The sequence below is a fragment of the Neoarius graeffei genome, chromosome 19 (assembly GCF_027579695.1).
Source record: "Neoarius graeffei isolate fNeoGra1 chromosome 19, fNeoGra1.pri, whole genome shotgun sequence".
In the NCBI taxonomy this organism is placed as follows: Eukaryota; Metazoa; Chordata; class Actinopteri; order Siluriformes; family Ariidae; genus Neoarius; species Neoarius graeffei.
In genome coordinates, this window is record NC_083587.1 from 44,562,707 (window position 1) to 44,589,648 (window position 26,942).

At 40.2% G+C, this 26,942-nt stretch overlaps 1 protein-coding gene across 1 annotated transcript in view; it reads right to left on the bottom strand.

Annotated features, from left to right (window-relative positions):
- Positions 1-26,942, bottom strand: part of rad54b (RAD54 homolog B) — a 68,103-nt gene that overhangs the window by 16,959 nt on the left and 24,202 nt on the right. The window contains exons 4-8 of the mRNA XM_060900598.1: positions 16,606-16,737; positions 13,183-13,479; positions 8,150-8,312; positions 3,104-3,329; positions 2,745-2,952 (exon numbers count right to left, since the gene is read on the bottom strand). Coding sequence (XP_060756581.1) covers positions 2,745-2,952; positions 3,104-3,329; positions 8,150-8,312; positions 13,183-13,479; positions 16,606-16,737 — 1,026 coding nt within the window. The remainder of the gene's footprint in view (positions 1-2,744; positions 2,953-3,103; positions 3,330-8,149; positions 8,313-13,182; positions 13,480-16,605; positions 16,738-26,942) is intronic.

The window sequence follows — 26,942 nt, forward strand, 5'->3', positions numbered from 1 at the left end:
TTGCGCTGATTGGTCAGAGCGTTGGCCTATACGCACAGAGACAGTTTGAAAGACAGCGGTTTGTTCCACCCCCACCCTTCAGAAATGTCTACAGATCGAGGCCAGACTAAATATTCACATTTAGTCTGGCTTGCCAGGCTATGGGTCTGTCTCAGTTTGCAAAATTTCAGACCAAAACCAATGTTGGGTTTAACTACAGGGACACAGTGCAGCTAGTTACATTAGTCCTAATGGTACTTTACTATGAAGATAACTGTGCAATAATCATACAATTTAAAGACTGAAGTAGCAAATATCTATTTTTTAACAGTTATTCCACGAAATCGAGTTGTACATGCGCCTCGTCGGCTATAAGCCATGTATGACGAGATTGAGTGGAGCAACTGCTTTATTATATCCACATTCACTGGATTTTGAGAAACAGAGCATGTTTATTTTTTGCAAATTCGATTTAAAAAAAAAAAAGCTTCATACAAAATATCCAGGCAAATCATTTCCACTTAGAATGCAAACAAACCGGCAAAATTACAGTAGCAATTCGTGAAAAATGCTATAATAATATTTCTTCAAAAAAAAAAAAGATACCGTGGTGCTTGAAAGTTTGTGAACCCTTTAGAATTGTCTATATTTCTGCATAAATATGACTGAAAACATCATCAGATTTTCACACAAGTCCTAAAAGTAGATAAAGAGAACCCAGTTAAACAAATGAGACAAAAATATTATACTTGGTCATTTATTTATTGAGGAAAATGATCCTCATTTGTTTGTTGTCTCTAGGCTGAGAAGAGTTTAGAGCCGGCTCACTCATTGGTTAGGACTCCATTGCCGGGACAGAAAGCCATGGCAGTGTATGTTTATGTAGCAAGTGACAGAAGAATTAACCATTCAGATTTTGATTTATAGTGGGAGGGACCAAACATTTATCGCCCGCAGCCTTCTCAAAGGTCAACGAGAGCTTAACCGCAAATCGGTGCCGTCAGTGCAGCAGCGAAGTCACCTTCCAGCCGGTGTAGCGTTCATCAGTAGTGTTAGCGAATGCTAATAAAGTAGTCAAGCCAGTGCTATCAAGAGCAAGGAGCACAGGCTAACAGCCGACAAACTAAGATTTCTGTCTCCAGACTCTTCTTGCACGCTGCACACTCGCTACAGTATTTTTCCACTCATACTTAAGTATTCACTTCCTTATGTAATTTACTAAGTTTCTTTTAAAATCAACATTGACAACAACTACGCACAACGGAGCGAACTGGCAGCCTGCCGCTAATCCCTTGCAAAATCCTTTGCCCTGTTGCTTTTTTGGTGTTTGGCTATGTTTTGGCCGAGGTGAAGTCCCAGCTCTAACGCTACGTTCACACTGCAAGGCTTAATGCTCAATTCCGATTTTTTTGTGAAATCCGATTTTTTTGTGAGGTCGTTCACATTAACAAATATATGCGACTTGTATGTGATCCTCAGTATGAACGAAAAGCGACCTAAAAGTGTTCCGCATGCGCATTGCAGGATACGAAGACGTCACACGCAGTGAGCATGGCCAGTGTTTACGGAAGTAAAACCGCCCGGTTGCGGTATGATCCATCCAATCTAGCTTGAATAGCTGTATCCCCCCAAATGGAAATCAGCTCCCTAACCTCTGCGTCCTTCCATTGAGAAGATTCAGAACCTTCACAGCCCGAAGCGTCCCTCGCATTGATGTCATGCGCAGGGGCGCAGATACGTTTTTTGAACTGGGGGAGACAAAGCTGCCAGCAAACCAACCCCGACCCCGATATGCCTGTCAAACTTGTTGTTAGTAACCATAGCAACCAAGCTCGAGCTCGCAACCTGCGCAGTCTGCGCAGCTCAACCAACCGAATATCAGTCTTTGTTTTGTTTTATGTGAGTTGTTGCAACTATGTATACACTGCCGTGCACCTCAATAAACCGAATGGTAATTAGTCTTTTGATTTTTCCGTGAGGTTTGCCTTATACAAAGAAAGACAGCATAGACGTTTTTCCTCCCTATAAGTGGGGGGGACCAAACGAGGTGAATTTAAATCTGGGTGGGACGAGTCCCACCCTCTATCTGCGCCCGTGATTATGCGCCATGTTGTTGTAACTTTTTTTGAGAGACCCGCCGCCTACTTCAGCGCAGAATAGTGACGTTTGTGGCTTGTTGATGACGTGTAAGTCGGATGAATGCGACCTGGCGGTTCAGACTGAAGTCGCATATGAAAAGAGCGGATAGGAATCGGAATTAGGACCACATATCCAAACGGCCTGGGTCGGATTTGAAAAAATCGGATCTGTGTCGTTCATATTGTCAATAAAAGATCGGATACAGGTCACATATGGGCGAAAAGATCGGATTTGAGTCACTTCAGCCTGCAGTGTGAACATAGCCTAATAGTAATGTTCACCACTGGTACACACATTCATACCGAGGGTAATTTAGGCTAACTGGAATGTTTTTTTGGAGAAGGAATCAAACCAGAGAATATGTGAGAACCCCACACAGACATGATGAGACCATACTCAGAGAAACTCCTCAAAGACAGTAACCTGAGCTCAGGATTGAACCAGTAACCCTGAAATGTGAGACAGCAGAGCTATACAACGGGCATACCGTGTATTCTGGTTTAGTCAAATGCATTTTTGTGATCGATTTTTGTCCCCCCATTTCTAATCATTTCTAGCTAAATACAAACTCAGCAGAAAACAGGAGTGTGGGGAAAGTAGCGTGTTTGTGGGCATGTGTGACTGACCTGTAAGTATTACCCGACGTTCGCAGGCCAAGGCTGAGAGAGCACTGGCTGTCTTAATATTGCTGTTTTTAAGCCGATGGCCCTCATCACAGATGACCAGACCAAACTCCAGCTTCTTTAAAGTGTCTATAGAGCGCAGTAGCATCTCATAACTGATCACCATCACAGGAGACCGGGGACAGGATATAAAATCCTCCACACGGTTGTCCTGTGGAAAAAAACAACATGCACATGTACATGAGGTATATCCACTGGCTTGTGAATTACTGTAATTAAATAAAATCACAGTCCAGAATAGACATAAACACACTTTTGACTGCGAAGGACATAAGTACAAAAACACATACATTAAAACAAACCTGGTCCACAGTGTATACGTTGATCCTCTCTCTGCCGAGCCATTTGTTGAATTCAATAGCCCAGTTTTTCACCAGGCTACCAGGGCAAACCACCAACCCTCTCTTCACTACGGCTCGCCCACCATAAGGCCCCTGCTTCAGTAGAGTCCACAGCACACACACACATTGCAGTGTCTTCCCCAAACCCATCTCATCTGCTAAAATGGCTCCATAGCGGCCAGCCAACCTGCAACACGTGCACACACACACACACACACACACACTGACCCACTGTAGTACTACACAGAAAAAAAATACATAATAAATACAACCCCAATTCCAAAAAAGTTGGGACACTGTGCAAAACATAAATAATAACAGAATGTGAAGATTTGAAAGACATGAAAAACCTACATTTCATTGAAAATAGTATAAAGACAATATATCAAATGTTGAAACTGAGAAATGTTGTTGTTTCTTGAAAAATATATGCTCATTTTGAATTTGATGTCAGCAACATATTTCAAAAAAGTTGGGACGGGGCAACAAAAGACTGACAAAATTGTGTAATGCTTAAAAAAACCTAATTTGGTTAACTGGCAACAGGTCAGTAACATGATTGGGTATAAAAAGTGCATCTCAGAGAGACGGAGTCTCTCAGAAGTAAAGATGGCAAGGGGTTCACCACTCTGCGAAAGACTGCATGGGCAAACAGTGCAACAATTTAAGAATAACGTTCCTCAATGTAAAACTGCAAAGAATTTGGGGATCACATCATCTATGGTACATAATATCATTGAAAGGTTGAGAGAATCTGGAGAAATCTCTGTATGCAAGAAACAAGGCTGAAAACTGACATTGGATGCCTGTGATCTTCAGGCCCTCAGGTGACACTGTATTAAAAGCAGACATGTCTGTAGTGGAAATCACTGTATGGGCTCAGGAACACTTCAGAAAACCATCGTCTGTGAAAACAGTTCATTACTGCATCCACAGATGCAAGTTAAAACCATATATACACAATATCCAGAAACACTGCCACCTTCTCTGGGCCCAAGCTCTTTTATGATGGACTGAGGCGAAGTGGAAAATTGTCCCAAGGTCTGACGAATCAAAATTAGAAATTATTTTTAGAAATCCTAGACATCATGTCCTCCAGGCTAAAGAGGAGAGGGACCATCTGGCTTGTCATCAGTGCACAGTTCAAAAGCCAGCATCTGTGATCGTATGAAGGTGCATTAGTGCACATGACATGGGTAGCTTGTACATCTGGGAAGGTTTCATTGATGCTGAATGATATATACATGTTTCAAAGCAATATGCTGCCATTCAGACAAAATCTTTTTCAGGGAAGGCCTTCCTTCTTTCAGCAAGACAACGACAAACTACTTTCTGCACATATTAAAACTGCATGGCTCCGTAGTAAAAGAGTCCAGGTGCTAAACTGGCCTGCCTGCAGTCCAGATCTGTCTCCCATTTAAAACATTTGGCACAATATGAAGCGCAAAATACGACAAAGGAGACCCCAAACATGAGCAACTGAAACTGTATATCAGGCAAGAATGGGACATTTGTCTTTCAAAACTACAGCAGTTGGTCTCCTCAGTTCCCAAATGTTTACAGAGTGTTGTTAAAAGTAGAGGTGATGCAACACAGTGGTAAACATGCCCCTGTCCCAATTTTTTGAAATGTGTTGCTGGTATTAAATTCAAAATGAGCATATATTTTCCAAAAAACAATAACATTTCTCAGTTCCAACATCTGCTATGTTGTCTTTGTACTATTTTCAGTGAAATAAAGGATTTCCATGATTTGCAAATTATCACATTCTGTTTTTATTTACAGCTTACACAACGTCCCAACTTTTTTGGAACTGGGGTTGTACCGTACACACGAACATTTGTGAGATTATCTACAACCCCAAATCAGGAAATGTTGGGATGGCATGTTGAAATTGAAACTGAAAACAATAATTTGTAAATAATCTTTGACCAATACTACACTCAAACCAATACAACAGCACATTATTTGAAGTTTTACCTCATAAATATTTTATTGTTTTTTTTTCCAACATTTTTCAATTTTGATTCTTGCAACACATTTCAAAAAAATGTTGGGATGGTAAAGCATTTACCACATTGCAATGTTGCCATTCCTTCTCACAACACTTAAGGATGTTTAGAGACTGAAGATACCAAGTGATGAAGCGTTTCAGGTGTTAGTTTGTCTCATTCTTCCTGCAAACAGGTCTTAAAGGGTGCAACAGTATGAGGTCGTCCTTGTCATATTTTTCATTTCAAAATTCTCTACTGGGGACAGAGGCGACAGGCACCCTCTTCTTCCACAGCCATGCCTTTGTAACGTATGCAGAATGTGGTCTTGCTGAAATATCTCTGGAAAAGATGTCGTCTTGAAGGCAGCGTGTGGCTCTAAAATCTCAGTGTACTTTTCTGCATTAATGTTGCCGTCACAGATGTGTAGGTTACCTTTGCCAAGGGCACTGAAACAACCCCATACCATGACGTACCCTGGCTTCTAGATTTGTTGCTTAGTAACAGTCCTTTAAAAAAAAAAAAGGCCTGGAATACTGATTCGTCTGACCACAATACACATTTCCTGTGTGATGGTCCATCCTAGATGCATCTGAGCCCAGAGACATCAGCAGCGCTTCTGTGGTATTTGTGAATGTAATTTCATATTGTAGCACTTGACAAAGGTTTGCCAAAGTAATCCTAAGCCCATGTCGTTATATCAGCGATAGATGAACGACGGTTCTTGATGCAGTCCATCTGAGGGATCGGAGATCACAGGTGTTCAGCTTTGGCTTGTGCCCTTGCCCTTTACACGCCAAAATTCCTGCATATTCCTTGAATCGTTTAATATTATGCAGCATAGAGGGTGAAATATCCAAATCCCTTCGTATCTTTCTTTGAGGAACACTGTTTTTAAACATTTCAATAAATTCTCACACATTTCTTTACAAACTGGAGATCCTCAGCCCCATCTTGGCTCCTCAAAGACTAGTCCTTTCCTGGATACTGATTTCATGAAATGAAATCATGATTACAATCATCTGTTTCAAATTACATCATTATTCAATTGTTTTACTTCATTACTAGCCCTAAATTGCCTCGTAACAATATTTTTTGGAATGTATTACAGGCCTGAAACACAAGAATGGATGCATATTAACAAATGAAATCGAGTTAACCAGAGAAAACATTAAATATCTTGGGTAAATACTGTATGAAATGAAATACAAGTCAAAGTCAAGTTAGAAATCACTGGTTTCTTTTTTTATTTGCATTTTCCATACCGGCCCAACTTTTTCTGGTTTGGGGTTGTCATCAGCTAATCATGTGGCAGCAGTACAAAGCAGAAAATCAAAATCAGATACAGGTCAAGAGTGCCAAGTTATTTGGTAATAGACCTCTTCACTATTAGACTGGTACCAAAATTCAAAAAAGTGCTTATTTAAGGAGTTAAAGGCATTTTTGAGACAAAGTCAGCAAACAGTCTTATTTTGTCAATTTGGGTGTGCCGAATTCAAATCTGCAATATGCCGAGCTCTATCTGACCTCTGTTGACCTCTAGAGGTCATTGAACTTTGGGCCTGTAAACGTCTCAGCTGAACCCAGTTTCTCAGCTTTCTAAGGAATTAAATGTACTAAAATGATTAATGAAGTTAGCAAATGGCCTTGTTTGTTAAATGTTTGGGTGCTGAATTCATTTTTCATTTGTAAAACGACATATGACCTCTGATAACCTCAAGGTCATTAAACTTGGCCTATGCATTTAACGGCATTTTTAAACTGACTTTACTCCCCCAAAAAGAATATGAACAGACAAAAAACAAATAGAAAGGAACAAATACAACATTAAATGCCAGTCCATGTACATTTGTTCCTTTCTATTTGTTTTTTGTCTGTTCATATTCTTTTTGGGGGAGTAAAGTCAGTTTAAAAAATGCCGTTAAATGCATAGGCCTATAGGCCAAGTTTAATGACCTTGAGGTTATCAGAGGTCATATGTCGTTTTACAAATGAAAAATGAATTCAGCACCCAAACATTTAACAAACAAGGCCATTTGCTAACTTCATTAATCATTTTAGTACATTTCATTCCTTAGAAAGCTGAGAAACTGGATTCAGCTGAGACGTTTACAGGCCCAAAGTTCAATGACCTCTAGAGGTCAACAGAGGTCAGATAGAGCTCGGCATATTGCAGATTTGAATTCGGCACACCCAAATTGACAAAATAAGACTGTTTGCCGACTTCGTCTCAAAAATGCCTTTGGGTGTCACAATTCTGGATTTTGGTACCAGTCTATATTATAAAAAAAATTAAAATAAAAATAATATTCAACCTTCCCAGACAACATTATCATTTGATTACTTCAATGCTTTCCTTAGACTTTAACAACAAAATTAGCAAAATACACAGATGAGCCAAAACATGATAACCACCTGTCTAATATGCTGTTGGTCCTACTCATGCTGCCAAAACAGCTCCAACCTGCCAAGGCATGGATTCTACAAGACCTCTGAAGGAGCCCTGTGGTATCAAGCACCAAGAGCTTAGCAGCAGATCCTATAAGTCCGGTAAGTTGTGAGGTGGACCTGCTGCAGACTGGATTTGAACTCTTCACCATGTTCCTCAAACCATTCATTCACAAATAATGTGAATTGCATCTCGTTGTTATGAGCTGATCAATGGTTAACTTCATCTGTGAGTGGTCATAATATTTTGGCTCATCTGTATATACCAGTGCTTTCAGACAGTTTCTCCTAAATCGAACATAGTGATACACACTCGTTACAAAGCAGGTCTCTTTTACAGATGACATTAATCTTAATGTTTTTCAGTCTTCTATCTTCTACCACTTGCTTGCCATCACCTTCCCTTAAACCATGCAGTGATAGACATATTAGTAACTTGGGCACCTAGGACAAGCAGATTCTGTTTCCAGGCTAAACCTTGCCACAAATCTGTAATTATGGAAAAAGGTCTATAAAGTGTTTTTTTTTTTACATAACAGTGTGGAAAAAAAGAGAAAAAGTATCCTACCTAATTCCCATGAGGCATTCATATAAGAAGACCACACCCTCCCTCTGATGTGGTCGTAGATGATTTGTTAGATGAGGGTCCACAACCACGTCCACTAATGGGAGTCCATTTTTATTACAAAGCCATTGGTGATTGGCTGAGGGCCGGGGCATCACAACGGCTCCTGATTAGAGAAACTCCAAGAGTCAGTTATTATTAACAATTTACTTTTAAATATTAAAAATATGTAAAGTGCTAGGTGTAGGAACCATTTTTAATATTTCTACTTTTTTTTTTTACATTGACAAAACTTCCGTTAAAAGTTTGATAGTTTGACTCCAGTGCATTTATTTAACACAAGCTTAATTCTAACAAGTCACTATACAGTGCTGCTTGAAAGTTTGTGAACTCTTTAGAATTTTCTATATTTCTGCATAAATATGACCTAAAACATCATCAGATTTTCACACAAGTCCTAAAAGTAGATAAAGAGAACCCAGTTAAACAAATGAGACAAAAATATTATACTTGGTCATTTATTTATTGAGGAAAATGATCCAATATTACATATCTGTGAGTGGCAAAAGTATGTGAACCTTTGCTTTCAGTATCTGGTGTGACCCCCTTGTGCAGCAATAACTGCAACTAAACGATTCCGGTAACTGTTGACCAGTCCTGCACACCGACTTGGAGGAATTTTAGCCCATTCCTCCATACAGAACAGCTTCAACTCTGGGATGTTGGTGGGTTTCCTCACATGAACTGCTCACTTCAGGTCCTTCCACAACATTTCGATTGGATTAAGGTCAGGACTTTGACTTGGCCATTCCAAAACATGAACTTTATTGTTCTTTAACCATTCTTTAGTAGAACGACTTGTGTGCTTAGGGTCCTTGTCTTGCTGCATGACCCACCTTCTCTTGAGATTCAGTTCATGGACAGGTGTCCTGACATTTTCCTTTAGAATTCACTGGTATAATTCAGAATTCATTGTTCCATCAACGACGGCAAGCCATCCTGGCCCAGATGCATCAAAGCAGGCCCAAACCATGATACTACCACCACCATGTTTCACAGATGGGATAAGGTTCTTATGCTGGAATGCAGCATTTTCCTTTCTCCAAACATAACGCTTCTCGTTTAAACCAAAAAGTTATATTTTGGACTCATCCGTCCACAAAACATTTTTCCAATAGCCTTCTGGCTTGTCCACGTGATCTTTAGCAAACTGCAGACGAGCAGCAGTGTTCTTTTTGGAGAGCAGTGGCTTTCTCCTTGCAACCCTGCCATGTACACCATTGTTGTTCAGTGTTCTCCTGATGGTGGACTCATGAACATTAGCCAATGTGAGAAAGGCCTTCAGTTGCTTAGAAGTTACCCTGGGGTCCTTTGTGACCTCGCTGACTATTACACACCTTGCTCTTAGAGTGATCTTTGTTGGTTGACCACTCCTGGGGAGGGTAACAATGGTCTTGAATTTCCTCCATTTGTACACAATCTGTCTGACTGTGGATCGATGGAGTCCAAACTCTTTAGAGATGGTTTTGTAACCTTTTCCAGCCTGATGAGCACCAACAACGCTTTTTCTGAGGTCCTCAGAAATCTCCTTTGTTCGTGCCATGATACATTTCCACAAACATGTGTTGTGAAGATCAGACTTTGATAGATCCCTGTTCTTTAAATAAAACAGGGTGCCCACTCACACCTGATTGTCATCCCATTGATTGAAAACACTTGACTCTAACTGCACCTTCAAATTAGCTGCTAATCCTAGAGGTTCACATACTTTTGCCACTTAGACTGGTACCAAAATTAAAAAAAGTTAAAGGCATTTTTGAGACAAAGTCGGCAAACAGTCTTATTTTGTCAATTTGGGTGTGCCGAATTCAAATCTGCAATATGCCGAGCTCTATCTGACCTCTGTTGACCTCTAGAGGTCATTGAACTTTGGGCCTGTAAACTTCTCAGCTGAACCCAGTTTCTCAGCTTTCTAAGGAATGAAATGTACTAAAATGATTAATGAAGTTAGCAAATGCCCTTGTTTGTTAAATATTTGGGTGCTGAATTCATTTTTCATTTGTAAAACGACATATGACCTCTGATAACCTCAAGGTCATTAAACTTGGCCTTTAGGCCTATGCATTTAACGGCATTTTTAAACTGACTTTACTCCCCCAAAAAGAATATGAACAGACAAAAAACAAATAGAAAGGAACAAATACAACATTAAATGCCAGTCCATGTACATGTGACTCACTTTTCACAATGAGAATGCCTCGGCGATCACCTTACATAACATTGCATTACATTTAGCGGTTATTGTTTATACAAAGCTACTGAAAAAAGGACAGATTCAGCAGCATACAAAATGTGGGGGCATACAGGGTATACAGGTTAATCAGGGTTAGTATATATGAGAGTTTTTTTCTTTGTTTTTTGTAAAGGCTTTACCCCGTTTAAAACAAAACAAACAACAAAGAAAAAAACTCTCATATATACTAACCCTGATTAACCTGTATACCCTGTATGCCCCCACATTTTGTATGCTGCTGAATCTGTCCTTTTGTCAGTAGCTTTGTATAAACAATAACCGCTAAATGTAATGCAGTGTTATGTAAGGTGATCGCCTAGGCATTCTCATTGTGAAAAGTGAGTCACATGTACATGGACTGGCATTTAATGTTGTATTTGTTCCTTTCTATTTGTTTTTTGTCTGTTCATATTCTTTTTGGGGGAGTAAAGTCAGTTTAAAAATGCCGTTCAGAGGTCATATGTCGTTTTACAAATGAAAAATGAATTCAGCACCCAAACATTTAACAAACAAGGCCATTTGCTAACTTCATTAATCATTTTAGTACATTTAATTCCTTAGAAAGCTGAGAAACTGGGTTCAGCTGAGACGTTTACAGGCCCAAAGTTCAATGACCTCTAGAGGTCAACAGAGGTCAGATAGAGCTCGGCATATTGCAGATTTGAATTCGGCACACCCAAATTGACAAAATAAGACTGTTTGCCGACTTTGTCTCAAAAATGCCTTTGGGTGTCACAATTCTGGATTTTGGTACCAGTCTAACTCACAGATATGTAATATTGGATCATTTTTCTCAATAAATAAATGACCAAGTATAATATTTTTGTCTCATTTGTTTAACTGGGTTCTCTTTATCTACTTTTAGGACTTGTGTGAAAATCTGATGATGTTTTAGGTCATATTTATGCAGAAATATAGACAATTCTAAGGGGTTCACAAACTTTCAAGCACCACTGTATACTTTATAAAATACTTTAATACTGATATGTTGCTGAATGACCTAAATATTAAGTGTGAAAATACTGCATTGTGGATTTGATGCATTATTTTAAGAAAAACACAGGGTAGTTAAATAAAAAAAAAACCTGACAAACTGCACGACAGGGTAGTATTAATGCATCATGAAATAGAAGAGCCTATCAGGATCAAGTTCTGATCAAGCACATTAAGGAGAGTATGAGAGCAGCGTTATCTTGCTTAATGCCTCTTATACCAAAGGAATTCCACATGATTACATTTTTATTCATTATAGAATGACATTTTATTCATTTATAGTTATTACATACTTAATATTGCAAAATGTCCACAAAACAAGTTAGTTCCTGTTATTGCTTAAGTCTTTTAACATTGATGTTAATTAAGCCAAAAAAGGCAGCTTGTATTGCTCCCGAATAATTACAAAGCCCTCCATCCTGAAGACTTTCACCTCTGACTGTTCCAAAGTGCATCATGTCAGTGATTTTTAATACACTGATATGGAACATCTGCCATACAAACCCCTGTGTAAATTGTTACTATAGCAACAATAACATATTAGAACCATGACATTAATATAAACCTTGCATCCAGTCTTGAAATCCAAGTTGAAGATTGGAAAAATTTCACCTGGCCTTTTTCCAATCTTCAATGTTCCGGGTTGTCAGTCTGTGTCCACTGTATCCTCAGATTCTTCTTCTTGGCTGACAGGAGTAGAACCCGAAGTGTCTTCTGGTGCTGAAGCCCAGCCACCTCAAGGTTCAATGTGCTTTCTGATGTGCTTTTCTACTCACTATGGTTGTAAAGAGTGGTTATTTAAGTTACTGTAGCCTTCCTGTTAGCTTGAATCAGTCTGGCTAGTTTCCTCCAAGCTCTTTCATCAACACTTTTCTGCCTAAGGAACTGGTGCTCACTGGATATTTTTGCACTTTGTGCACTCTGTGTTCTGTAAACTCTAGAGACTGTTGTGCATGAAAGTGTCAGATGATCAGCAGTTTCTGAAATACTTAAACCATCACCCATGCCACTGTCAAAGTTGCCGAGATCACAGTTTTTCCTCAGTCTGATGTTTGATGTGAATATTAACTGCATGCACATGATTTCATGCACTGTGCTTCGGACACATGATGTCTCATGGCTGATTGGATAATTACACAATTGCACACGAGTTCATTAGCTAGTACAAGTAGATTGTTTAACTATTTGAGTTTTGACCACTCAGAATTGAGAAAGAAAGCATTTAATGTCTCATCTCATCTCATTATCTCTAGCCGCTTTATCCTGTTCTACAGGGTCGCAGGCAAGCTGGAGCCTATCCCAGCTGACTACGGGCGAAAGGCGGGGTACACCCTGGACAAGTCGCCAGGTCATCACAGGGCTGACACATAGACACAGACAACCATTCACACTCACATTCACACCTACGGTCAATTTAGAGTCACCAGTTAACCTAACCTGCATGTCTTTGGACTGTGGGGGAAACCGGAGCACCCGGAGGAAACCCACGCGGACACGGGGAGAACATGCAAACTCCGCACAGAAAGGCCCTCGCCGGCCACGGGGCTCGAACCCAGAACCTTCTTGCTGTGAGGCAACAGCGCTAACCACTACACCACCGTGCCGCCCTCAGCATTTAATGTAAACAATCAAAATAGATTGATTTGCTTTTATTTGATTTGTTCTGCTACTAGACTTTTAGTAGAGGAATAGTACTTGATGTTATTTCTGCTTTCACTTGCAAGTTACAGATACAAGGCCAGTTACGTACCTGGGCTATTAGGGTCATGTCTGGGCTTGTAGACAGGTCCCTCAGGTTTGGGTGCTCTCCCAGTTACATCCTTCACTGCTGGTCTGGCAAAGGGTTTGGCCAGCTGAGGTGTCCGATGTCTCACTGGTGCTTTAGCAGTCGTCTCTCGAGGAACCTCCGCAATGGCATCTTGAAAACATCGTCCCTTAGCGTAGTCTTCATCTGAGATGATCCCCATGACCTCAATCTGCTTCCCTCCTACCATTAAAGTCTGGCCCTCACACAGACTCTCCAGCTCAGATGCTTTGTAACCCGACCCTTAAATACACAGTCACACAAATTAAGTTGCAGCTCTACAACTGCTCCTGAGAAAAGTAAATGTACAACTTTGCTTCATTGACTTGTGTTGGTAGCTTAATATATTACAAAGAAAAGCTCAGGGCAGCCTCAGAAGCGCACCAAATTATCTCTGCAACTGTAAAATTGTAAAGGAACACTGAGTGTGAAAAAGGGCACTACATAAAGAAAAGCAACCTCTCAAAAACAAGCTGGTAGGTGAATCGGCTATGTCAAGTTGGCCCTAGGTGTGACTGTGTGTATGCATGGTGCTGTGTGATGGACTGGGAATTCATCCAGGGTGTATTTCTACTTCATGTCCACCGGATAGGCCCTGGATCCAATGTGACCCTTACCAGGATAAAGCAGTTACTGAAAATGAATCAATGAATCATTTGTCATGCCCAGTATAGCTACGTGACTGCATCTTTCATTACAGAGTCTGAGCAACTCACAAGATGAAGCATAAGAAAAAGATTTTTGAACTTCACGCTAGATCCAATTTCAGTGCAAGGGCAGAAGCTAGTCCTTTAAAGCATATACGCAGAACCATGGCCTCACTTTCGTTTATAAATGCCTTGAGACCTCAAGAATGGCACAGGAATGGTTTTAAGCATTAACAAATCTAATATAGTAATTTTTACAATTAAAGTGATTCATATAGACCCCTTTCACATGACGTCACCACGCCGCGAGATTTTGTTAGGCGCCATATTGGAAGACCAAGTACATGCACTCACAATATAAAACAAAGTACGAGCGAGAGTAAAGTGACACGATGGATGATAATTCGGGTTATGTGAGTACATTACCAGCTGCAGAAAGGGCACGGTATGTGGAGAAACTGGCTGTGATTGATGGGTTTGACCCATATGATAAGACTCGGGGCAAGGGAGAATGGAAACATAAGGAGGACCGGACACCAATTCTGCCATCTGTTTGCTACCCAGACATTGTAAACTATTTGTTGTTTACACCCAGTGCCTACACTCAGTGTTCGAACTATGCCGATATTTTCGGGGGGTCCCTTTTTTTCCCTTGGGGGGGGCGCTTGCCTCGGAGCGCGGATCTCCAAACACATGAGAAGCCTATCTTACGCACATATCACGCGGACTCCACACCTCCACACATGCATCGCGTCTGAAGTCATAACTCATCAGGGGAAATCGTGTCCGCATTGGCATGTTCAAAAAACAACCTCGCGTCAACAATGATACCACACGCAAGAAAAAAACAGTCAGGCTACTCAACAACCAACCTGGCAGCAGCGAGCAAGCCCCAAACCATCCTAAATAATTATTATTATTAAATTGTAGAAGTCTGGGAGGCTTGCTCCTCATACAGTTATCAACTTGGGGCCACTTTAGCATGTTTTAAATCTGAATTTCTTGCGTTTGCTTACCTCAAAGTGTCCGCAGATCATGCACAGACTTATCCATTATATCCACAGTTTTTTGCCAAGTCTCACACAGGTTTCTTTCAAGTCTACTGTTGGGCCAATAAATAATAAATAAAACAGCTCAGATTTGTTTGTTTAAGTCATTTGCCACTCCACTTTATTCTCGTGGGTTCATATACCGCTGCTGTTATTTCCCCCTAATCACGAGTTTGTTGGTCTTCCAAAATGGTGCAGGGTCTGTTTACTTCCGGTTTCGGGTGACGTCAGTGAAAGGGGTCTATAGGTAGCGGTCTGAGTGAATGACCTTGACGTCCATAACGTCACAGCAGGAAGTCTATCGGTCTCATCGCCATTTCCGCTATACTAAAACACAGAGCTGACTGCAACTCCGATCCTCCATTTTGAGCTAATTTATCACCATGCCACGTAGAACACGACAAAAGGTGGATTTACGTTGCATTCACGGCCCAAGAATGTTCAAACTGCAAAGATTTGGATGCGTTTTGCAAGTTGTTCACGGGCACATTGGGCGGCTACGAAGTGGTCTCTCCTCTGCTCTGTACATTTTACTGAAGACTCGTATGAGACTGCTGATCTGTTGAGGAGCGTTGGCTATAAGCCCGTATTGAAAGAGGGTGCAGTACCAACAATTAAATAAAACTACAAGAAAAGGAAAGTATTTATTTTATTTATTTATTAAAAGGAAAGTTCAGTTGCACCAGTTCTCCCGGAGCGTGAGCCAAGGGTTGTTGGTAAAACCGGGGACGGAACGGGGCGGGACATATCGTTCGGGCAGTGACCTCCCAGCAGTTGTTGCTAAAACCGGTGACGTTCCGTCCCGTCCCGGGTTTTAGTAATTGCCTGAGCTGAGCAGTAATGGCGGAGTACTCAGTATGGAGAAAATGAGTGGAGCAGCTGTCTGATTTCTTCACTGGATATTGCTGCCATCTCACCCTTACGTGGAAGAAGCGAATGAATGGAGAACTGAATGAACAACTGAAAGTCAGATTGTTTAAAAAAAAAAAAATTCGGCCACAAGCTCGGCCTTCAAGAAGTGAGAACACAGACGGGGAAGCTCCGACTCTCATTTGGATACAAAACAACAAACACGTTGTTTACCTGCATTTAGATTAATACATGTAACTTGTATTGTGTGTTTAAGTTACCGGTATAAGATTATTTAATTTGTTTCAGAATGCGATTGTCTCAGTTCATCTGATTATTTAATTAGCCTTTTACATTTTATCAGTGAAAGTGCATGCATGTACAGTATATGTATGTTGCATAAGTTATAACACCTATCCTGTTTTAATGAGAGTCAACCCACAATCAATGAAGTCAAATCAGTCTTAGTTGAGCAAGTCGGTAACGGTATTTCTTACGTTCACCATAAATTTTTATTTATATGACTTTGGTCTATAGCTGTCAAAGACCTCAGCCTTAAAACCGGTTACCGCAGTGACATCACGCACTCAGGGCTGGCTGGCTCAGCGGGGCAGCTCGAATGCCAACTTTGCGGTCGATTTTAACTCTCAAAAATATATATTTTTAATTCCTATTTATGCAGCATACAAGAGTCAAGGGTGGAGATACTATCCACTCAGAAATGTATTTAAAAATAAACGTTCTGCGTATCTCCTTTAAGCAACCCACCCACACCCCCGCTAAACCACCATTTGTAAATGTGTGAAGTGAAGTGGTGTGTTCACCTCGTCCAATATCTCTACCCTCCATGTCTTTGAGGACAACGCTGCGTCCTGTGGCCACAAGCACAGCATCACCTTCCCAGCGCTTGTGCTTCCTGGAGGATAACTTGCACCACATTACACTGTAGTACCGTGCTAAAACACACATGCAAAGCCTCATTAATGAAAAAATGGTTAATTAGCAGCAACTGTAAAATGACTGGAAATGGGGAGCATTTCTCAAGGTTATCATTCATTTGAAAAATAGGAAGCATGTACACAAGCATGTGCGTGCGCACGCACACACACCTCTGTAGCAGTTGTTGGGACAGCCAAGTATTCATTATACATATTAAACTCCCCTGACCTTTACAAAAGATTCAACCTCAAGTTATATGGAATGAATAAATAAACAAAAATTAAAGGCGTGTTTTATGAGAAGGCTGTCAAGGCCGACCTTTTTTTTTAAATTTAATTTAAAGCTATTTAAGTTTTCAATGCTGGGGAAACACGATCTTCAAAATGCTATAAGTCAGTCATTTTACACACGATTTACCTGCACTTTGTGTATCCCATGCAATGTGAAGTTCTTACATAGGACTATTCCAAAAATGCATCAACCAATCAGAAAACAAGCTTGAAAGTTAAAATAATCATGACTACAAAACCAAAAATTACTGCTTTATTATTGCAACAAAATATAATCATGTCTGTCTCATATTCACAGATATTTAAAACATTTACTTTTTCTGTCCAAGTAGTAAATCAAATAAAATAGTCTTTTGTAAAACTTTACACATAAACAGTGTTACTCTGTTCACAATACATTTTTGCGGTTGTCACACTAGGGGAAGTCCATGGCGTAGCCGGGCAGCCCTTAGTTTCTCCACTTTGACCTTTGACCTCAAGAGCTCCTCCTCCAACTGTTGCTTTCTTTTTAGTCCCTCTCTTTTCTCGTCTAGATACTGTCCAAGCTTCCTGTGATTGGCCAGTAAAAGCTCATGCTCCTCCCGCATCATCTGCAAAGACTCTGCTGCCAGTGCAGGGTTTCTAAACAAAACGCCACCCCTCTCGTACAGGCTGCGTCTGGACTCAGGTGCTGGAGGCGACGGTAGGAGATGCACAGAGGACGGGCAAGGTGAAAGGGAGGCTGCGTAAACATTAGAGACTAGATCGTCTTCCTCTTCCTCCTCCTCGACAACTTTCTCAGTCTGTGCAATGGGTTCTGGACTGTGCGGACTTGTTAATGTGACAGGTGAATCATGATGGACAACAATTTGGAGTTCAGGTGGAGGTTTGACATCGTCCGACTCCACCCTCACCGCTCTGGCTGTAGGTGTGTAGTCTGGCATGGCAGGAAGAGAACTGCTGCCGGGTTGCTCGATTGGAGAGTTCATCTTGTACTGCAACCTAACAGGAAAAATTTTTTAAAAATCGACACTAGTACGTTCACGTTACAATTTAAAATCAGCAGATCACATTCATCTATACAAACCCCATTTCCAGAAAAGTTGGGATATTTTCCAAAATGCAATAAAAACAAAAATCTGCGATTTGTTAATTCACTCGAACCTTTATTTAACTGACAAAAGTACAAAGCAAAGATTTTCAATAGTTTTATTGACCAACTTAACTGTATTTTTTAAAATATAAATGAAGTTAGAATTTGATGCCTGCAATACACAGAAAATGTTGGGACAGAGGCGTTATTACCACTATATTACATCACCTTTCCTTTAATAACACTTTTTAATTGTATGGGATCTGAGGATATTAATTGCTGCAGTTTTGCAATTGGAATTTTTATCCATTCTTGCTTGATACAAGACTTCAGCTGCTCAACAGTTTGTGGTCACCGTTGTCTGATTCGCCTCTTCATCATGCGCCATTCTCAGTAGGAGACAGATCTGGACTGGCAGCAGGCCAGTCAAGCGCACGCACTCTTTCTATGAAGCCACACTGTTGTAGCCTGTGCAGAATGAAACCTGGCATTGTCCTGCTCAAATAAGCATGGACAAGAGACGCTGCCTCGATGGCCACAAATTTCTCTCTAAAATCCATCAATGGTACCTTCACACACATGCAACTTACCCATGCTGTGGGCACTGATGCCCCCGATACCATCACAGATGCTGGCTTTTGCACCTTTCTCTGATAAACAAGATGGTCGTGTTCACCTTTGGTACAGGGAACTTGACATCCAGTTTTCCTGAAAAGCTGAAATGTGGACTCCTCTGACCACAGCACACGTTTCCCTCGTCTTTCAGTCCATCTGAGAGTGGTTTGGGCCCAGAGAAATTGGCGGCTTTCTGTATAGAATTGATAAATGGCTGCCTCCTTGCATAATAGTTTCAGGTTGCATTTCTGGATGCAGCAGCAGACTGTGTTAAGTGACAACGGTTTTCCGAAGTACTCCCGAGCCCATGTGGCTATATTTGCCACATTAGCATGACGGTTTCTCAGGCAGTGCCACCTGAGGGCTCAAAGGTCACATACATTCAACAGTCTTTCTGACCTTGCCCTTTACGCACTGAGATGTCTCTGAATTCCCTGAACCTTTTCATGATATTATGGACTGTAAATTTTGAAAGACCTGAATTCTCTGCAATTTTGTATTGAAACATGTTCTTTTTTTTAATTGACTGATAATTCTCTCATGAATTTTGACACAAAGGAGTGAGCCACGACCCATCCTTGCTTGCAAAGATTCAGCCTTTGGTGCATGCTCCTTTTATACCCAATCATGTTAGTAATTAACCTGCTTATTGTGCAATCTTCCAAAATGGTGTCACTTGAAGTTCCTATAAACTTTTCAGTCTTATTTTGCCTCTGTCCCAACTTGGAGTGTGTTGCAGGCATCAAATTCGAACTTTGCTTATATTTACAAAATATAATTAAGTTGGTCAGTAAAACTACTTAAAATATTTTCTTTGTACTTCTGTCAGTTAAAGGTTCTAATGAATTACCAAAGCACAGATTTTTGTTTTTACCGCATTTTGGAAAATATCACGTCTTTTCTGGAAATGGGGTTTGTATTATATATTTTAGAATTATACACACAGTTGCGATCAGAGGTTTACATACACAGACAAGAACATCATGGTAACGTTGGGCTTTCAGTGATTTACCTTTTTCTGTGGCAGAATGATTGTACAAGAGACAACATGGAAAAAACAAGAATTTGGTGCACAAGTTAACTTATTTTGGGTTAAAAAATATACATATACACACTTCCTTTTTAATTCAGTGATACTCCATTTTAATTCAGTGATAACTTGCCAAGGCCTCTGAACTTCCTGTTAGTGATCATGACTGACTATAGCTGGTAGCTTCTGTGTCCCAACATAAAGGTGTGCTTGACAGCACTCACTGGATTGACCAACACACAGGTCAATGGGAAAGTCCAAGGAGCTCAGTGCAGAACTAAGAAAGAGTGTCGTAGATTTACACTCAGGAATATCTCTTGGAGCCATTCTGAAACAATTGCAGATTCCAAGATCATTAGTTTAAACAACTGCACGTGTATATACACAAGTTATTGGGAGGTGTACCCACTTTACCAGGCCACTCTGCTGGAAGAAGCCCCAAACTGTCACCCTCAGTTCAGAGGAAACTGGTTCAGATAGTCAGGTACAACCTAGGCTACGTCCACATCAACAGATTTTAGTTTTAAAATGGCATCTTAAAATGAAAATCTCCATCCAGACAACCGTTTTGGCTCCATATCAGAAATAATCTCCGTCCATACTAACACGCCTGAAAACGCATATCATGACCATTCACATATACTGGTATAAATGGCTGATACCGCTCGCTTTCTCCCAGAAAGGGTCACGTGATAGGGCAGTGATGAATCAGTTCATGGGGCAGTCATGGCGTAATGGTTAGAGAAGCAGCTTTGGGACCACACACACACACACACACTATTAGAATGACATCTTCAACCACAAATTAGCTAGTTTTGGCGCCCCCACAATTGCCCCCTGGGCAGGGTCACCACTTGCCCATGCCTTACTATGACCCTGACACGCACACACATGTGGAATCGCTCGCTACCCATACGATATCCCATATTGGATTTGCAGGACTGGGGTGGCACGGTGGTGCAGTGGTTAGCACTGTCGCCTCACAGCAAGAAGGTTCTGGGTTCAAACCTCACAGCCGATGGGGGTCTTTCTGTGTGGGGTTTGCATGTTCTCCCCGTATCTGCATGGGTTTCCTCCGGGTGCTCCGGTTTCAAAGACATGCAGGTTAGGTAAAATACTCAGCCACTGGGATTGCACAAAACAGTGCATACTGAGTGCCAGTCCCAAGCCTGGAGAGATTGGAGAGGGTTGTGTCAGGAAGGGCATCCGATGTCGCCACAGTGGATCTGTTCTGAATATTTGATTTGATATAAAACCTGTGTCAAATCAAATATGCAGAACAGATCCACTGTGGCGGCCCTGAACGTACGGGAGCAGCCGAAAGATGATGACAATTTGCGGGACCATATATTATAGAGCAAAGTATTGCTTGTTGTCTATCATAGCTCAAAATTTCATCCTAGAGCTGGAAAAAAAATAATCAAAGACATGGTCCAGATTTCATGAACAATTGGTTATATGCTCATAGCAGTCACTGCAAGACTTGTCCAGTGTTAACTACCTCACATTTTGGATATTTTTTAACTTTGTACTTCATCAATGCCAGTAAAGATCTTAATCAAACTTTGTGATTTTTACTGGCAATAAATTACATGAAGCAACAGACTTAACCTTGATGGGAGTGTAAATCTAACTTGGCTAGATAACGCATGCACAATACTGAAACAGATACTAGTAAACAATTGCCGTTGTCATAGCAACAACTGCAATTCTTGCTGTCTAAAAAGATCACTTTTATCAGTGCTTAAAAAAAGCATATCATATAAAAATATAAGGATCAATTTTAAAAAAAAATTAAAAATAAACATCACCCAATGTGAGCAGCTGGTGATGGAGCATTTATTGGCAGCAAAATCGCCAGCTGCTGGCAGTTATTGACAGGGCTTGAATTGAATATGTAGACTATACCAGGAAACATACAGATTTAATTGAACTTTACCAATTCGGCCAAGAAGAGTGGTCAAATATCCAACCAGAATTCTTCCAGAAACTTATTTCACCAAATATTAGGTATGATGTATAAACAATCATTCTGCTATGGAAAAAGAACCGCTCAAAAAAGTAACTGAAAGCCAATGACCCCAACTGTATGTCATGTGCTCTGGTGGTAATTTGTTTAAAATCATATGCACATGTCCTTGAACTGAGACTAATAAGCAGAAGACTAATGTAGGCGTAGGTTTAAGTTTCAATCAATGGTACAAATGTGTGCAAATCTCATCAATACATACTGTATTATGTTCATTTTCTTATATATTGTGTGCAAACATGCATACTTCACCTCACCTCTGGAGCATGTTGTGCTCTTTGTCCCCTCCATGAAATAGATGTGGGATCATCTCCATGATCCGTTTGGTTGGTTCCGAGATGCTGCCCCGATACTCAGGCTGGGCATGGCTCCGCTGGACCACTTCTTGTTTGGCACTCTCTTTGAGTCGTTTGTACAGGGTCCGGAGCCCCTGAGGTGTCCGGGGCGGCCTCTCTCCTCCCAGTTTGTTGTAGCGCTCAGCTATGTTCTCCCAGCACCGGTTCTTGTCCACAATCACGGCATGCTTGTTCGTGTGCTCCTCCAAAATCCGGATGTGCGGCTGAACCAGGCGGAGCAGGTCCAGTTTTTCAGACAGAGTAAAGTTTGAAGAGCGCGCCTTTCCTACCATGCTGCTCGTCATAAACAAAGCAGACATCTTGGTTCTAAGCTGGTCCTGGTTGCTCGAAGCTCTGCTTCTTTTCCCCACTAGTCTCTTGTCTGGGTTTTTCTCCTGTCTGTCTTCCTCTTGAACACTTATGTGTATGAGTTTCTGTTATACAGCCAGTCACCACGCAGAGAATCGTGGGGTGGGAAAAAAAGAGAAAAAAAAAAATCAGGCTTAACTAGGCCAGCCTCGATTAGGCCCACGCCTATAGGGGAGGGCTCTGCTCAAATTCCTGTCAGCTTAAGCTGACGCAGGTTCAGTAAAGCTGCTTAAGCCTGGCCTGACCTACATAACAAACCCAACTGCGTTACAAACAGAAATAAAAACAAGTCTCTTATATGGCAAGGATGTAAAATTGCTTTTGACTGGAAATAATAATAATAAAAAAAAACATGATAAAATGCGTTGCATTTTAAGCAGCTGGTTTCTTCCTAAGCCGATGAAACTAGTATTAACACTAAATACTACTGTACTGAGTAGTATTTACACTCAGCCCTGGTTCGGGCTGTGTTCTTTTGGCCTGTTTAGTGCAGTAGTATGCGGTTTGGGACACAGCCAAGAACCGCTTTGTAGCGAGTCGCGTTAATAAACAGTTTTTAACTCCATATTTCGATTTATAATCCAATATTTCCTTCCCTACATGATTGTGTGACAACTATAACGTGAAAGTAAAACACCAGTTGCTTCTAATTTCAAGAGGACGTCTCGAGTCAGGAGGCTCACTGCTTCTCCTCTGCTTCTGGATCCGCTCAGTGACGACTGAACAGCGGGGTGTCAATCATGTGTACCGCGCACTCTCATTGGCTCATTTCCTTCATGAGGCGGGCACAATAAGAGGCGAGGTACTAGCTCATTTCCAAACCGGAGCCAGGCAGTTGAACACAAGAGTTCGGGTTTATACTGGCTATAGGTCTAGATTTCATACTTGCCAACTTTTCAAAATTCTCATGGGGGAGAAAAGTGCGTGAACGACATTTTCAATTGGACGAGGGTATGATGCGCGGTTGAAACGATAAAAACAGTGGATCCCAATTAACTGCAAACCACAATTTTTGAATTGTTGATATTGTTCCATCAATTCCTATAGGTCATGGGATTCATGTATCAGGCATGAGAGAGCTCAGAGTGAAAAATCTGAAATAATACTCGTCTTGAATTTTAATATAATAACAATGAAAGGGAAGTCTTAAATCAGATTTTGAGCTGAAAAATCTCCTGCCTGAATATTGTATACATACAGAGACCCACAGAAAATAACACAAGTGATGCTTTAGAACAGGGGGTTTCAAAGTGTGGGAGAGTCAGCCTCCCCTCGGAGAGCAAATAAACAACAGCGCCCCCCCCCCTTACAATTTTTGTTGTTGCTTTACTTAATGTTCCATTCGTATTTAAAAAGAAAATGGTTGTTGTACACATTATTTTTTTCTTTTTCACATTTTAAACATCTGTGCTTTTTAAAACATCTTGTTTTACACATTTTAAACATCTCATAGCATCGTTAGCTAGCACCTCTTGGCAGACAACACTGTGGCAGTGGAGCATCTTCAGATCCAGGCCATGAAAATCCAAACTTTAAATAATCGTGGTCATACTTCCTTCTTTTTCCAGTCCCCCAGGATGCCGTGGGCCTTTTTTGTGATTGTTGCGAGCTAAAATGTCTGATGTTGCGGGGGTTTCCAAAAAAATTGCGATGAAAGTTGCGGTGTTTAGGTTTTTGTTGCGATTACGTTGCGGGAGGAAGTGAAAGTTGCGAGAAATTGTTGCGATTTTCTCTTTTTGTGATTAAAATTGAGTGATATGTTAAATATTAAGTTATTACTGAAAAACTATTGATTAAAAAAACAAAGACACTGAGAAATGGTCCTATAAACAACTTTACCAATATAAAAGATTACCAGGACTACAAAAATGCAGAAAAATAGGCTTTACTTATCCAAATGCTCCTGTTGGTTCAAAAGTTAAAGTGCAGAGAACCTCACAGCACAACATGAAGTTACCTTAAAATATAATATAAATGCCTCAGCTTTCATGTAAGAAAAAAAAACTATTAATACTAGTACTGTGTGCAGGCAGTCTCTCCTGAAGACTAAATTAAACAATAATTATAAAAAACAATTTGAACAGAATCTCACAGTATGATGCTGAAGCTGCCTAAACAATGGAAAATAAAATACCATTTTGGCAAAAATGTTGGCATCCATTAATTTCTTGTATTAAGTAAAAAAAATAATAAAGTGCACACAGTCCTTCACTGTAAACATAACACACTTTCAGTAACAGAATTTAAGCCTACAGAAACACTGACTTGCACATCATGCAATGTTGCCAGATACTGCTGACGTTTTCCAGTCCAAAACCCGCCAAAATGCACTTGAAACCGCCAATCTAGCAACACTGCGCGCATGCTGCTTCTCTTGAACATAGACATCCGGAAGTAAGGTGGAAGGTAGTTTGTCGATGTCACCTCAAGACGACGCCAACGATTGGTCAAATTTGCGGGAAAGTTGCGGTGATTGGATATAATTGCAGCACCGCCCTGAATTCGCGGGGATTGGTTGAATTTGCGCTGAAGTTGCAAATCGCAACATCCTGGAGGCTCTGTTTTTTTTGCTTGGCCCAGACTCTGTCTCCTCACTCCCTGTAGCTCTAAAAATCGATTCATTTTCTCTCACGTTGCGCCCCGCCTGAAGAACTCTGGCGCCCCCCAGGGGGGGGGGCGCGCCCCACACTTTGAAAAGCCCTGCAGAAGAACGCTTATAATTTCTTAAAATAGTCACAGTGAATGAAAGTATTATTGGATTGCATCAAATGTGTTTTCCTTCTGTAAGCTCATGTAAAAATACAGAGAACTATAATATCTTATATGAGTGATTCCACGCTTATGGGTACTGAAATGGGGACATGAACTTATTTTTAAAAATTCACCTAAAACCATTTCTTTTTTTACCATCAGGTCACAAAACATGTAATCTTTAATGAATGATATGTTAAAAGATAACTTTAATTTTCTGAGATGTAATAAAAACATATTTATATGCCAAAGTCAGAACGTAACAGAAGTGTTGTGGACATATATATTCTCAATTTTAACAATGTAGAATTACTTTTTGAAACATAGGAAGGTGATGTTTTAGCAAATATAATTAATAAACATGTGTAGTAGAATAAACATACACATTCTTTCAATAAGATTAACATGGTATATCGCTAGATTGTAATTAATTTGTAACAGACGCGAGATGGACAATCGTAACAGAAGTAATGTAACAGACATCATTTTGGAACTCGTAGGCTTGACTTTGGCATATAAATATGTTTTTATTACATCTCAGAAAATTAAAGTTATCTTTTAACATATCATTCATTAAAGATTACATGTTTTGTGACCTGATGGTAAAAAAAGAAATGGTTTTAGGTGAATTTTTAAAAATAAGTTCATGTCCCCATTTCAGTACCCATAAGCGTGGAATCACTCATATAAATTAAATAAAATTTGAATAAGATTTAACCAAAGTAACAACTCAATTAAATAAATACTGCACTGTCTTAGTACTACTAAAATGCATCTCTCTCACTAAACACTTTCCAATAGATTTTTTAAAAAGAAATACAAATACTATCCAAATCCTGTCGGAATGCATCAGAGGAATTTGCTCATTTGCAAACTTTGAAAGTTTTCAAACAAAATTTTAAAATGGCACTATAAATACTACCATACTATCAAAACATACATTGCCGTTCAAAAATTTGGGGTCACCCAGACAATTTTGTGTTTTCCATGAAAATTCACACTTTTATTTACCACCATAAGTTGTAAAATGAATAGAAAATATAGTCAAGACATTTTTCTGGCCATTTTGAGCATTTAATCGACCCCACAAATGTGATGCTCCAGAAACTCGATCTGCTCAAAGGAAGGTCAGTTTTATAGCTTCTCTAAAGAGCTAAACTGTTTTCAGCTGTGCTAACATGATTGTACAAGGGTTTTCTAATCATCCATTAGCCTTCTGAGGCAATGAGCAAACACATTGTACCATTAGAACACTGGAGTGAGAGTTGCTGGAAATGGGCCTCTATACACCTATGGAGATATTGCACCAAAAACCAGACATTTGCAGCTAGAATAGTCATTTACCATATTAGCAATGGATAGAGTGTATTTCTGATTAGTTTAAAGTGATCTTCATTGAAAAGAACAGTGCTTTTCTTTCAAAAATAAGGAAATTTCAAAGTGACCCCAAACTTTTGAACGGTAGTGTACTCCACAAAGAAATTCACTCGAATGCAAAATTTCAGTCCTACCAAAATACACTCACTAGTAATCTTTCACTTAAAACCTCAAAACTCGATCAAAATCAATCACTTTCCAGATAATTCACTTGTAAAACTTTCAAACATAAATTCAAAATAGCACTAAGACGCTACCACACTATTCAAATACACTCATCAAACAAATTCTCTGTCATGCAAAATTTCACTAAACACTTTAGAAGTTGTACAGTTTGTTTCTGAAATGGAACAG